This window comes from Strix uralensis, chromosome 11 (assembly GCF_047716275.1).
Source record: "Strix uralensis isolate ZFMK-TIS-50842 chromosome 11, bStrUra1, whole genome shotgun sequence".
NCBI lineage: Eukaryota > Metazoa > Chordata > Aves > Strigiformes > Strigidae > Strix > Strix uralensis.
Window position 1 is genome coordinate 8,825,809 of NC_133982.1, and position 14,750 is coordinate 8,840,558.

Genomic DNA, 14,750 nt, shown 5'->3' on the forward strand with positions numbered 1-14,750 from the left:
CGAGTGAAAAGGAAAGATAAAGAACATCCTTGACTAAGAATCAGAACTGGTTATAGATTACTATACACATTCTTTCCTTAGCATATAAAAAAGTAAAATAAGAAGTAGTTACTGTATGTAGACTTCTTGATTAGGAAAAAGTAGTGAATCTTTTAAAACCTGTCAGGCTTTTGGAAAGATTCCAATATTCTCAGTTCACAGTGGAAGACATTGGAGGTGACAAGACAATATTATACAACTAAGAACAGGATTCCTGAGTCCTAGCTCAAATCCGTCAAGACAAGCACTGTATCAAGTACATGAAAGACAGCTTGCACATACGATTAACACTATAAAACTTCAGCAAGCTAGTTTATTATTTTATTCTAAAGTTCTCATTTACATTAAGGTTGCCAGATTTACAGCTTCAGCTGAATAGTCTAGATTTCATGCAGGAATACAACCGAAGCCTTCAAAAATGCCCCATTTCCAGCCTGCATGCAGCAAGCCAAGATAGCTTTCCACAGCAACAGCTACAGATACATTGTTATGTTTTGAATCAAAGAAAATCTGGGAAGTTTAGGTAACTGTATTTTAGGTTTTTAGAGAAGTTTAGGTAACTATTTGCAAAGTTTGCGTAAGTATCCTCCAAGATAGCCAGTTCTTTACCCGAGCTAAATCTGTGTATGAGCTTTCACACAATTTCTGTATCAAAATGTTCCAAATCAAGGAAGCAGTACAATACAGGAAACAGATGTTTCCATCAACAGATTAAATTCTGGCCTCAGCAATATTCCCTAAAGGCTCAGTTTCCTAATGTCGAACATGGCTAATGTGTACAAGCCTGTCTGCAGAATAAATGCATGCAGAACAGGAATAAACCAAAACCTTTGCTTTGAAAGATGTTTAAGCACTCAGTATTAGTTAGACCACGGAAATACTTTGTTATATTCTGTTAGTAAGTGGTAAGCAAAAGTAGTAACATGAAGGTCCTGAAACCTACAAAAAAAATATTCACTTCACTTACCAAAATAAAAAGTTATGCAGTTATGTGTTTTCAAACTAAAGCTACATCTAAACAGAGAAACTGACTTCATGAATATAAAATAATTTCAATTAGATACCACAAACCGCTGGAATTCCACTGACAGAGGCAGAATTTCTGTTTTAGTCCTATATGCCTCCCTCTTTTTTCAAATTAAGAAAACAAATCCCCCAAACTTACTTAGAATAATTGGTGAAATTCAGCTGATTCTGCGAATGTATTGGTTTAGCAGGCTCAGAATGATGGCTGGCAGGAACCTGCGCAGATGGCTTATTTTCAAAACTCCTGCGATCAAAGTATGAGAGCTGCTTCCGATAATACTCTTCATCTTCTTCAGGATCATAATGATTTGAACGCACAATATCTTCAGGTGGCTTCACTTGAGGTCTCTGAGGTTCTGGGGCCCTAATGAAGGATAACAACATACAGTTGCTGTGTGCAGTTGAACAAGCATAAGTACAGGAATTAAAATTCTATTTTATAACCTAGCCAGTAATAAAGCAACCAGAATGTAATTCTTATAATTGCACACCTTTTTAACCTATATTGCATGGAAAATGGATAGCTGTGACATAACATAATGAAAGAAAGTCCTTATTTCCCTTTTATCTTACCTTTTCCCTTTTATTTTACTTTCCAATTATATTAATTGAACTTAGAAAAAAAGTAAGATGGAGATATTGGCTAAGTTCTTCCTTGAAAAAAATATAGTGTGTCCTCCCCCCACTTCCCACCAATCATGTCCGTGAGAACTGACTTTATGCTCTGCCCTACTATTGACACAGAAATCATACTGATACACTCCAACACTCCACAGTTTCCAATTCGAACCACTAAAATGTGTTTTCTGAATATACTAATTTCACATTGAAAACTAGATTTAATTAATCAGTTGTGCATCTACCTGTAAGTTGTTTTGTCGTGTTCATACTGGCTTTGAGAAGTTGGTTTCGGACCACTCACAGTTGTGAGTGTAGGTTTAGGTGCTAGTTCTGGAGGCTGTAAAGAAAAGCACAGCATATTCTCTTAGATTCTAACATATAGAAAGATAGAGCACTTTATGAGTAAGAAAGTAAGACTGCCCCCCCTTTCCCCAAAAGGAAGAACAGAATGAAATACTAGTGAAAAATGAATTGGAAGAGTTTTCAGCATGGCAAGATCCCCTTCACTGTTTTCACAAAAGTTTTCAGCTTCTGCTTTTAAAACATACTGCAGTTAGGTTGCTAAGAGGCTATTCCACAAGCAGTAAACCTTTCTTTCCAAGACAGTATTTTACTTCTTGCAATGTAGTCTCATTAGCAAAAACCAGGAATATAAAACTTAAATGACTTACCTTGACAGCTGACGTATCACTTGGGTCCTTCATTTTTTCCAAAGATGGTGATCTTCTTCTTTCAAATATCTTAACCCTACTTCGCACTGACTGTGGTTTCATGGCTGGATCTTCTTCTTCCTCTGCTAGAGATGGTGGTGTAGGCAGTGGCTTACTGTTTGAAGGCAAAACTTCTGGTTTGGTTTGTGATGAAGGGGGAGGAGGAAGAGAAATACCTGAAGTGCTGTGAGAAGGCTCATACTGTCCAGCTTTAGCATTATAAGCTTGAGGACCACCTTGTTCATAGCTCCTTATATGTGGATCAAAGTACTGCTTCGGTTCAGGAGATCGAGATACGGCTGACTGGTATGGCTGAGCTTCTTGTTTGTATCTACCATGCGTGTCATATCCAACAGTATGTTGATCTTCGTATCGCACTTGTGGTAAGCTGAAGTTTTTGGGTGCATGCTCATAGCGAGGTCTGCCATCATAGCTCATTGGAGGGGGTTCCTCAAAACGAGGTTGTGCTGGGTAATAGCTGCGTTCTGTGCTCTCTTCTATATTTTGTCTGGAATCAAGATCTCTAGGAGGCTGGTTTTCATAAGCTGTTCTTGTTTGGTTGTAGGGCTGTTTTTCATCATAATATGCCCAGTGCTCCTCATAGGGAGGCACACGGTCATCATAATGTAGGCGAGGGTCATAACCACGAGAAAATTGATCTACATAGTTTGTGGAATCATACCTATATGTTGACTGTTCATAGTCCCTACTCGGTTGTTTTTCTGCATACTGAGCCTGGGATTCATAGATCAGATTTGGGTCCCTTTCCTGTCTCTGTACTGGGTGATTAATTGCTGGCTGTTTTAAGATGTAGCTTTGTCTGGATGCTTCTTCATTAATATATGGATCCTTTCGGTATACCTATTAAAGAGAGTGGCATACTTTTCAGTTAACATGAAGAGTAACTGCAGCTGCATTTGAAATGTAATATTTTAAACAAACCTAAGTTCTAAACATTAGCTCTAATTTTGTTTAAAAGCAGAATAATTTGATGCAGTTGTTTGCAATCACAGGAAGTTGAATTTGGTGATTCAAGAGATCCCTTCCAGTCCTATTTTTAAGCAAAGACACGTAAGTAGATTAAAGGGAAAGACAAAGATAACAGTCTCATCTTTGAGGGGGGCACACACACTTTTTTGCAGGGGGTGGGATGAGTGGAAGTAAATTGATTTACATGTTTAAGTTAGTTCTAGCATTGCTGAGGAAGTATATAAAGTCATCCAACAAACTGAATTCATCTTCATGATCAAGGATTTGGCATGATTTCAAGCATAAAAGATCTAGTGTCATTTTAGGGAAATAACAGATTTTTCTCAAGGCCTCATTAATAAACAGGAGAACATTGACAAGCTAAAAAAAAGCCACACGCAAAGTAAAATCAAAACACAGAATGTAACCTTTTTAAAAAATGTCATCTTTTTGAGAAGTGAAAAGTATATAGTTTGAAGCCATGCACACAAAACATTAGATGATGCTTAGCAGTTCAGATGCACTGTTTTTTGTAACCTGCATGATCTCTTACAGGAAAAAAAATTAGAAAGAATTCTCCAAATAAGGGCAAAACAAAAAGATCATGTGCTAGCTTGATGTATAGCAGGAAATCAGCGCAACAATGTGGCACAGGTACCTTTGCTGGATCTATATGCGGCGATAAGGATGATGGCTCTTGATCTCTTAGGACTATATGAGCTCCCTCAGTACTTGATGTTCTTAAGGGGCCCGCTTGTGGTTGATAAGAGTTGTAAGGAGCAGCAGTAGGCTCCTCCAGTCTGACATTAGTTAGGTTTACATTAGCATTTACTGCAGAGGTTGATGAGGTTGCAGGGTTTGATTCAGGCGACGGGGAAAGGTAAGGGACTGCAGGTGAGGCTTCTGCTTTCTGTGAAGTGTTTAAAATATTTTAAATATACTGCTATTGAATCACTGTATGACTTTTTGATTTATATTAAAATAATTTAAATGATGCTTTGATCAATGCAGCTAGATGTAGAATGAAATGTACTGAAAGTATCATGCATTAGCACTTCCAGAAATTCATTATCTTGAAGATTAAAAAAAGCAAAACATTTAATCAAAGTAGAATGGCACTTCAATCCCCCTCCTGTCAGAATGAGTCACTAGAACAGGTAGGGCAAGCTGATTCTCCGATTCATTATAACAATATTACTGTTGCTGTTGACAGATTCTTGTATGCTGCTCACAATACTGGTAAGCAGACTGTAAACTCAGATTTCTTGTTTAAGAGAACTTGCAACCTGAAGTAAATGTATAGTGGTGAGTGTATAAAGTTACTTTCTTACCGGCTGAGAAGTAGTTGTTTTAAATCCTGAAGAATCTATTCTCAGATTTGGCTGTGGCTGAGCTTGGGATGTGTAAGCAGGGTAAGTCTGAGTTTCATGATGCATTCCAGAAGAATCCTCTCTAACAGGTTCAGAAGAACGTGTAATAGCAGATTCAGGAGGAGTCCCAACCTCATCATTCAGAGTTTCATCCAGTTCTTGATCAGTATAAGCACCCCCTTCTGTATCTGTGTCTTCATAATCAGATGTGTGTCTACTGTCTGTGCTGTACATGGAATATTCACTACCAGGAGCTGAGAGGTAAGAAAGGCGGTCATCGTGTAAATCAAGGTCATCACTTGTAGCACCATCTGCCTGTGTCAAACAAAATTAGAGTACACACTTACTGAAATACCTTGACAGAATGCCCTTTTTCTTGCAATGTAAAGCTAGAAATTCTTTTTTGTGAATAATTAAGAACTGAACAAATGGAATGCATCTAATCTTGTTCTGAACCACAGCAGAGATTCTGGTAGTTAGTTATATTCCAAATCCAGCAGCACAGCAACAGTATGAAAATCCAACAATTCTGAATAGGACAGGGGAGGAGAACTCAGGTTTCAGTCATCGAAGATGTTAAGCTTACACCTAAAGGCCTTTTCTGCAATCTAGCTCATTGAATCATTTTACTAAAGGGTCAGATGACTGTCAGTGTAAGGGAAGGGTTAGTGCACAGCATCCACGGAAATCAAAGTGTTTGGAAAGATACGAAGCTGCACTTTGAAGTCATATGATGATACTGAAATCATTAACTTGAAGGTAGACATAAGGAGGTGAAAGGAGCTCAATACAAACAGAAATAGATGATCCAAATATTAAGAAACATGTAGCAATGCTGATTCATCATTTGCTTACTTGTCGTTGGCACTCTGCTTGGTATCAGTTCTTCAAGAGGGTGACTCTAATGTGCATGGCGTAACATGCAGCTTGAGGAGCCAAGTGGAGTTTTAGTGAGGAACACAGAATACTAACTTGTGGTTTTGCATCTGTGCTCTCACAACTGAGAGAACACAGTTTTCAGAAAGGTCAGAAAGAACATGAATACGCCACCTGCTTTTATATTAACAAAAAAGTAATTCATCATCACGCAATCCCAGCCCCTAGTACTAATGCAGCAGAACACCCAGAAGTTGTTTCAAGAAAAAGCATTCAATCCTTAAAGTCTTCAAAGCAATAATATATCCTCCAGTTACCAGTGGCAATAGGCAAACGCTCTCATTTACTACACTGCTACATGCACAAGGACAACTGTACAGCCCCCATTAACAGAATAACTGCACTAATGTAGTGACAAATCAGTTTTGAGCAGTTCACACAGCCATGAGGCATTACTGCTTTAGATCTTCAAATGATGGTTAAAGTGAAGAGGAAAAAAGGAAAACAAACTCCATTCCACAAGTATCGGCCCATATCTGTAATACCAGTAAGAATGAAAAGAACAAAAATCCTCTCATAAACACAGTTTTGTCATTTCTTCCCAAACATATTACTTCTTACCTTTCCTTCTGAAACCCACACTAGTTGGTTCTGTTGTTGCTGAATTGCTTCCTTTAGAGCTCCATACCATCCTTCATTCATTGAATTCAAGTTAATGGTAGCTAGAAGTACAGCAGGTTAGTTTGATTTGCAATTTCTGCAGAACTATGAAAAGGATCTGTACCACCAGTAATAAAAGCAATATAAACTGGTAGGTTAAAACTATGAAATTTAAATAGTAATGTAAATATTAGTGCTTAAAGCAACCTTAAAGCCTAACGTGGTCTGGGACATTTTATCCCATACGAAATACTGAGTTAACAATAGTGTAAAGTGAGATTTCGGTTTAGCCAGACTAAAAATAAAAGTTACATCATCTTCCTATTTATTCAAATATTTGATTTTGGCTAATGATCCTGCAAAGCCACCAGATCTATTAGAAATGTCATTCTGATGTTTCAGATTGCTTTACATTTGTGCAGTCATGTGCAAACAATGCACACATCAGTGAACTATTGGCTATTGAACGGGGGACCCTGAACAAGTCAACAACTGCTTGACTTGGACCATTTGCAAAAAAAAAAAGAAAAAGTCTGGAGGAAGAAGTTACTCTCATCTCACCTCCCCCTCCCTCTCAGAAATACTAATCCAGTATATCTAATTACTTACTTGTAAAGAGATGGTGGTTATTTTTGCGTAGCTTGTGAGCTCTTTCATATAGCTTTCTAGCACTTTTTCGTGATTCTGGGCACAACCTCATTCTCATAGTCTTTACACCCTGCTTAGAATCAGGATTTAGGAACACTACAATAGGATACCACTGGGCATAATTCAGACGGTCCACTGCATTAGGAGTGACGTCTAATAAAGCATGTTTGTCCTGTTGTGATAAGAAGGACAGAGGCAAGAAAGTGAATCACTTACATACTAGATTTGGTTTTTTCCAAACATCCCCCCAAAATTTATTTTGTATTGCCTTTCTCTGTATTGATTTAAATTATTTTCCTATTTGGATAACAGAATAATAGAAACCAAACCAATTTCAATACCAGGCTATGTAGACATATACATTTTGAACTATAGGACAGACTGTGTAAAACTATAAGCTTTTTAATATTTAACTCCGTATTTAAAAAAAAAACACCTCTCCTCAAATAAGCAGGCACTAATGTAAAAATAAGCAATTTCCTATTAGTATTCTGCTAATAGAAGGAAAGACTGAAACACAAGACAGTCTCATTACATACCTTCATCTTCCTTTAAAAAAAATAAAAATCACTCTGAACATAAGAATTTGTCCAGCTTTCATCTAGCACAAGATTTCTCAAGCACACAGCACGCAGTATCCCCACTTGGCTGCTAGAATAGCTTCCTGCCCCACTCCCCTACTTGGGCATCTGAAAGGCTTGCAGTTTAAGTAAGGAAATAAAAAGGCGAGGAGTAGAGCCTCGTATCACGAACTGATATCAGAAATTTTAAGGATATTAAGTAAGTGAGATTGAAGGACCCTTTCCCCTAGTCCTTTAATTTAAGGAGTAGACAGCTTAAAGCAGCTTTAATGTAAAGAGGACAACACTCCCTGGAAAAATCTAGATTTACTTCCAGGTTGCAGTTATTAGTGGGGAAAAAGGTGTGGGTTTTTTTTTTTTTTTTAATTAACCGATAGAAACATGAGAAAGTTATTTTTAATGGAAACACACTCACTAATTATTCTTCTACATTTAAAACACCCAGCACTTTACTTGATGATACCACTTTTACTCTTCTTGTGTACAGTGACAATAAAAGACAGACTTACTCTATCAATTATCTGTTTTATAGTGTGAAGACGAATAATGCCAGAACTACGTTGGTCAGTACCAGCATCTCTTGGTTCACTTTCTGGTAAAGAGGACACAGTAAAAATCTGTTGTAAGTTTACAACATATTCCACATTCTCTCATTAAAATAAAACAAACCATTTCATAGCTCAGATTATCAATTCAGATTGAAGGCAGTCCTCCTGCTTCAAAAACATGCATGAAAATCTACCCACCAATTTGGCCATAAAAATCACTACATCTTTACAAAAGCACTTAGAAATAGGGTAAGTTACTGAATTAAAATGAAATTTGAGAAGGATATAAATAGAACTAATACTACTTTTACCTTCAGAGAATTATCAGCAACCAAACAGTGAAAGAGCTTATGTTTAGCCTGTTCCTTTACACTGTCAAGATCTGGTTAAACATGTTAACAGCTGAAGTAGAAACAAACAGCTGTTGTAGAAACAAACAACCTAGAAAAAGACAGTTGACTATTTCATAACTGCAGAAAAACCTGATCTCACACTTACTTGCAATTTGAAAGATATCTGGTTCTTCTCTAGCAAGTTTCTCCCGTGCGACATCAGCTATTGGACCAAAAATTGTTACAGGTCTGAGAAACCCAGCTAGAATTGAAGGGGAAAAAAGTCAAATGTATTATGCAAGATACTCTTAAACACACAGGCTAATGCAAAGCAAACCACACGAACTTGTTAACCTGCAACAGTAAGAATAAAGCCATACCTTCCCGAAGAACAACTCTTTCATAGGCAGGAAACTTTGTCTGAACAGGTTGGGCAGAAAGATCTTCTCTACTTTTTCGGAGATTTCTTTTTGAGCTACGCAAACCTCGGAATCTCCAAAAATCCGCTCGGTCTCCTCCTGCTGTCTTTGGAAGCGTGTACTGTACGCTAGCTAGTTGCTCAGCTCTAAGATGACAACAAATCCCAACCAGTTATCAAGGAAGCCAGCTTCTGAAGTAATGCTTGACTAGCAAGCTTATCCTTCCAAAAAACACTACCACCTGCTGAATCAAGCTTTCATTGTTTCTGTATTAGAAAGTACAAGATTGAACTACTGAGGCTGATCACATTTCTAAAGTTTAAATAGCCTTATCTCTTGTATTGAAAAGTTCTAAGGTTTTTGTGGGCTGTACAAGAGTCAAAAGCAAATCTACAGATCAGATATTTAACTTCAGTTTGCTCTAACACTTTGTCACTTTCTGACTGAACCAGTTCTATAAACTAGCATCCTTGCAGACAAGTCCAATCGTTCATTATACAGATGTAGAATTTAAAATTGTAGTTTTAGAACAGCAATTTAAGCATGTGAAGATCGTACCTGTTTTTGTTAGGTATGATACCTCTTTCAACTTCCTTATGATTCTTGCCAATTCGAATTGCCAGCCATGAACCCAGTTTGCCATTGTACAGAGTATCCACCACCCGGAACACTTCACCTTTGTTGAAACTCAGTCCATAAGGAGATTCCTTTTCATATTCAAAATGAGTTCTGATATAGAAAGAATCCCCTACATCAGACTCAACAATGCGACGATAAACTGAAAAACGAAAAAGTATAATAATCAATTACCTAAGTTTAAGTGATGTCCTAATGCTCACAAGAATTACTCAAAGCAGTGCCTCTCCTTAGTTTTCTTTGTTTTAATATACAATATGACTTCAAGAAGCCTTAATGTCTCAGAGCTGCTCTATTTTAAGCAGCATAGCTATTAATAGCGTACTCCACCGACATAAATTCAACTTTCATGGTCAATAATTTGGTGCTAGGGCAAGCTTAATTCAGTTTCCCTGGAAGGAATGAATCTTACTGGGAAAGAAGTTTGTGTGTGCACACACATCAGTGTAATCACTCATTTTCAACAGCATAACTACAACAGACTGTCCTGCTCCCCCCAAGGTTTAATGTCAATACTTTTGTCAGATGCTAGGGGTTATTCTTGGTGGGTTTTGTTTGTGGTTTTTTGGGGGCTGTTTTGTTTTGAGGTGGGGTGTACTGTTACACTATCAATCTCTAGTCCATTTGTAGTAGTAACCTATCCCAAAGCCAAAAGAACTCAATAGTCTTCATAAGATGCCAATTTCCTGCAAGCCAGAAGTTAGCCATCATTTGCTATACTTTTTGTGTTGTTTCAAGCAGTCTACTACATTGCTCCCAATATACAAATATTTACCATCTTTCTTCTTCTGGGCCAGAATGGTTACTTCTTCGCCTTTAGGAAGGTCAAGCAAAAAAAGGACAGCTTCTTCTCTGATGATATTTGTGAAGTCTACATTATTTACCTGGTACCAATGAAGTAATCAGTTTGATTTAGCATACAACATTATAACAGAGATTTAACTATACAATGGGAAATCTAGAGCAATTTTTCTACGATTTTTTTTTTAATTCAGTTTCATACATACACATCAAGTGCATGTATCTCAAGATGTCTCCTGTACCTCTAAATAGTCCCACTTTATTTCTTGATAAAAGCAGAGCTTCTAGAATAATAGGTAGCTTTTAATTTTATATTCTTTAGATCAATATTATGGAGCACCTATAATCATCAATAACATACACAGCCCTCTGACAATTTAGTGACCCAGCAGTTAAAAAACCAAACAACTTTATCAACTGAATTAGTCTAAGAAATTGGATGTAAAACTTACTAACCCTCCTAGCAACAGCACAGTACCAGGAGATTTTACTGCTATTAAGCCATCTAATAAGTACATATGGAAAAAATCTGTATGAACTACAAAGGCAATATATTCAATACTACAGAAAGAAAACCTACTTCGGTACAACAAAGCATTTGTATTGTTATTGTTTTTGACATACCCTGAGAATCTGGTCCCCTTCCTCTAATCCTTCTTTTGCTGCAGGGCTGTCTTCCAGAACACCAGCTACAAATATGCCAACATCATTGCCACCTGCTAGTCGCAAACCCACACTATCTCCTTTTCTGAACTTCACCAGTTTCATGCTTGGCCTAGAGATTTAGAAAACATTCCACTTAGAGGTGTAACAACATAAAATATCCTGGTAAATCTGAGACTGAACACATGCAAAGAACTAATTTGCCTATCATTCCCATTACAGAATATTATGCTATGCATAGCATTTACTGCTTATCAACTGCAGCATTACAACACACTCATTAGCAGCACTTCAAAAAACCCACCTGTATTTACTTGTTTAGTGGGGTTTGGCTTATGCTTACAGAGTGATTTAAGTGAGGTGCTTTGACATTCTCTTCCAAGAATGTTCCCCCTTTTAAAGAGCTGTGCTGCCATACAGATTTATTTTGGCTCTAAAGAGATTAAGATGAATTTGAGTCCAAAACAAACTAGGATCTATTCTCATGTACACTAAAGTCCATAAAGGAGATCCCAGTTGAAGTAGACTCATTTCCATGTCATGACTCTTGCACATTTCTCTAGTGACCCTTTATTCATTGTTCTCCATTTATTAAGAAAGAATATACTACAGTATCTCCTCTCTCTGGAGATGGGGACGGGGCAGGAGGGGTGGGGGTGCCCAGGGAGGGATAAACACTGCAAATTCTTTTCACCAGTTGATCACTGCAACTGCTTATTTCCTAAAAAATTAATAGACTTAAAAATGATATATTACACAAGTGTCAACAAGGCTCAGGAATAAACCTAAAGTCTTCATCCTAGTACTTCTAAACAGCAGTGTGAGGACAGCATATTAGACTTCACATCAGACCATTTATGCTGGTTACTCATCACCTTGGATAAAAACTTGGTTTGCTCAAGGACCAGGCAGATTCGAATAGAGTTTAGAGTTACATTACCGAAGCATTCCATCTTCATGGGTTGAATTTGGTAAAGGACCATCAGATGGACTGACTGGTAAATCCACATCTGGCTGACCTCCTTGTGCATACACTGGCTTTGGTTCTATTAAAATATCAAGACGTTTCAAATGTCCATTTGGTCATTTAAAAATGAGAAAATAAAGCTTAACTTTTAATTAAGAGCTTAAAGACTTCTTCCGATAGCCTTACTCTACCACACTTAAACCCACTTAGAAGTGAAATATTAGAAACTTACAACAGAAGATACTCTCATCATGTCATTCAAAGCACATGATTACTGGCCTAATTATTACTTCAGTAAAAGTCCCAAAATTTACTTTGCACTTCATTAAGTACTCTGAACACCGTAAGGCTACAAGAACTAGAAGGCTTCATGCTCGGAAGACCAACTTCCACGTTGCTGTTTCTCACACTGGTTTATCTGACGTAACACGTTCATTTTCCATTGGCTCTCCTCCCTCAAGATTTCAATTTTTGAAATGAAAATACCACAAAGTCAAACTACTGCTGCATGCCTTGAGGTTGGCAGATTTCAACACTTACTTTAGTCCTGCTGGTGGTTCTTAAAAATAAGCATTTACTATGGCTCTGCTTCATAGATTCTCCAGAGTCACTGGGAGCAAACTGACACTGCAGTCTTCCCTCAATAACAAACACTAATAGGGTCTCTTTGTATTTAGGGTTTATGTCTGCATACTTGAAAAAAGCTGATTTTAAACTAGGCTGGCTTTAATATTCCTGATCTTCCCACAAACTGTGCTGTCTTCCTTTTCAAATCACTGAACAGACTAGTTTGAAATTGGGATTTTCAGACAACAATTTGGTAATAACACCTTTTCTAACACGACTTTTGTCCTTACCACACAGTAACATTGCATTTTCCTTAAAGTCTTTAAGGACCCTTTTCTAGCCTAAGCCTCTGATGATCCCTCTGGACAAATACTCTCCTTCCACCCTCCTTTGAAACAATCAACCGTAACAGTCATCTTGCCCTTAGTCTAAGCAGCAAACTGTCACAGAATCTACTAGCTACTTTACTAACCACATTTTCATTACAGCCTTTGAAAGATCCTCATTTCCCTAGAGCTTTCTGTGAGGCTGTTAAAGGATTATGCCCTTTATTGCACCTTTTAATCTCAGATTATTTATAATGTCAAGGTAATTTTATCTGCAGACACAAATTTAAATATTATCTTTGTCTACCGGCCTACATCTCCTCCCATGCAAACTAAATATTTCCATGCATCTCTTCCTATTCACCCAAGAATAGACTATTTCTTCTTCCCCACTAACCAGAAAAATCCCCACAGTACTTACTACTTGCTTGCCTCTCCCTCAAACCAATTATTCCTACATTACTTTGAATTAAGAGCCATTTCAAGGGTCTCCTGTCCTGGCTGGCTTTGTATTATGCCAATTATTAATCTTCAGTATTTTACAGAAATACAGAATTAATCTTTCTAATCTCACTGCTACATCCTTTTTCTATCTTGGCAAATAAAAACTTACTTCATTTGCATCTTTTCATAACACCACTGTAAAACGTCACCTCCTATGACAATCTTTTTAGTAATGGCTGCTGCATCAGAAAACCCACTGTTCTCATCTTCAACATCTTTCGGAGTCTATCAACATCATAACTCTTCCAATTCTTCACTGAGCTACTGAATGCTACATGCAGAACTGTCACTGCTCATTCCTTAAGTCTTCAAATACTTTCAAGCTTGAATGTGCTTTTTCTCATTCTACCCAGCCTTTCAAGAACAGCTCCCACTAAACCATCTGCATAAGTCCTCTTTCTCCACTTACAATTTCACTAAAGGGCCTCATTCTGTAAACAAAAAAATTTTATAAGTCAGCCTGCCCAGAACAGTGTCCTGTCACAGTATCATCTTAGATTTCTTCTTTTTTACACCAACTGGCTTTTAGCTGCTGCCATTTAGTTTATCCTTTCTTTTTGGAAAAGAAGAAAGATTTTGTTCTGGTTTTATTAGTTGTACTGCACTTGTTGAAATGCCTTCTTGGCCCATGACTGTATTTAGTAAGTGCCACAGTAACAAAGCATTTCAGAGTGCTTTCAGTTGTGTCTTGGGAACAGCAGCTCTAAACAGGCTTAACTACATCCTTGTTTAAATACAGCCTGCTGTAAGCAACAGTCTACTGCTCAACTCTTGGAAAAGAAATGACGGATTTTAACCTTGCTTCAGAAATCAGGACAAAACTCTTTACAACCATCAGCTACAAATACAGCTCTAAACACTCATGTTTGACCCCTACATAACAGGCAGACACCACAGCTTAGGTTTTCAGGACCGACACTCTAAAATATACATGGGATATGGTTATGAAGACTGTTCGTATTCAGAAATAAAAATAATTAGGACATGGTCTGTTTTAAGACTTTGGAAATCTTTCCACAAATATGCAGTGGCATGAACTCTTTACTGGTCATCCATTCTCAACAACATGCATAATTAATATATTTTAATGTTTTTACCTGGGAGTGGTGGAGTTTGTTTTTCAGTTCTTTCGACTGCCACCTCTTCCATAGTTTTAGAAATATCATCTGCATTCTTTACAGGTGTAGAGACAGCTCCTGGTTTTGTTATTCTCTCATCTTCTCTGCTTCGAAGACTATATTAGAAAAAAAATATTCCACTCTGCATATAGAATTGTTTCTATGACCTTGGTCTACTAAGACTAAAGGATAAATCCTTTCATTCACAAAATTCAGGTTTGGTGGGTAAGGAATTACCAAGGTTTCATCTTTAGCTTATCAAGTTACTAATAATTTTTACCAATTCTAGATCTAGGCATTTTGTCCCTAACTTCATGTTAATAAAGGACTTCTCTAGATATGGCTATTTAGAAAGAGGAAGGACATGAT

General features: G+C 37.4%; 1 protein-coding gene across 10 annotated transcripts in view; it reads right to left on the bottom strand.

Moving 5' to 3' along the window:
* Positions 1-14,750, bottom strand: part of TJP1 (tight junction protein 1) — a 196,856-nt gene that overhangs the window by 13,018 nt on the left and 169,088 nt on the right. For 7 of the 10 annotated variants that reach the window (XM_074880804.1, XM_074880800.1, XM_074880798.1 and 4 more), the window contains 15 exons: positions 14,361-14,497; positions 11,840-11,945; positions 10,861-11,011; positions 10,211-10,319; positions 9,358-9,577; positions 8,761-8,945; positions 8,547-8,642; positions 8,010-8,092; positions 6,881-7,091; positions 6,233-6,333; positions 4,697-5,050; positions 4,024-4,275; positions 2,358-3,257; positions 1,929-2,023; positions 1,205-1,429 (listed from right to left, as the gene is read on the bottom strand). In XM_074880804.1, the coding sequence (XP_074736905.1) occupies positions 1,205-1,429; positions 1,929-2,023; positions 2,358-3,257; positions 4,024-4,275; positions 4,697-5,050; positions 6,233-6,333; positions 6,881-7,091; positions 8,010-8,092; positions 8,547-8,642; positions 8,761-8,945; positions 9,358-9,577; positions 10,211-10,319; positions 10,861-11,011; positions 11,840-11,945; positions 14,361-14,497 (3,225 nt within the window). The remainder of the gene's footprint in view (positions 1-1,204; positions 1,430-1,928; positions 2,024-2,357; positions 3,258-4,023; positions 4,276-4,696; positions 5,051-6,232; positions 6,334-6,880; positions 7,092-8,009; positions 8,093-8,546; positions 8,643-8,760; positions 8,946-9,357; positions 9,578-10,210; positions 10,320-10,860; positions 11,012-11,839; positions 11,946-14,360; positions 14,498-14,750) is intronic. The other 3 variants (XM_074880805.1, XM_074880802.1, XM_074880799.1) reach the window with 2 other exon arrangements.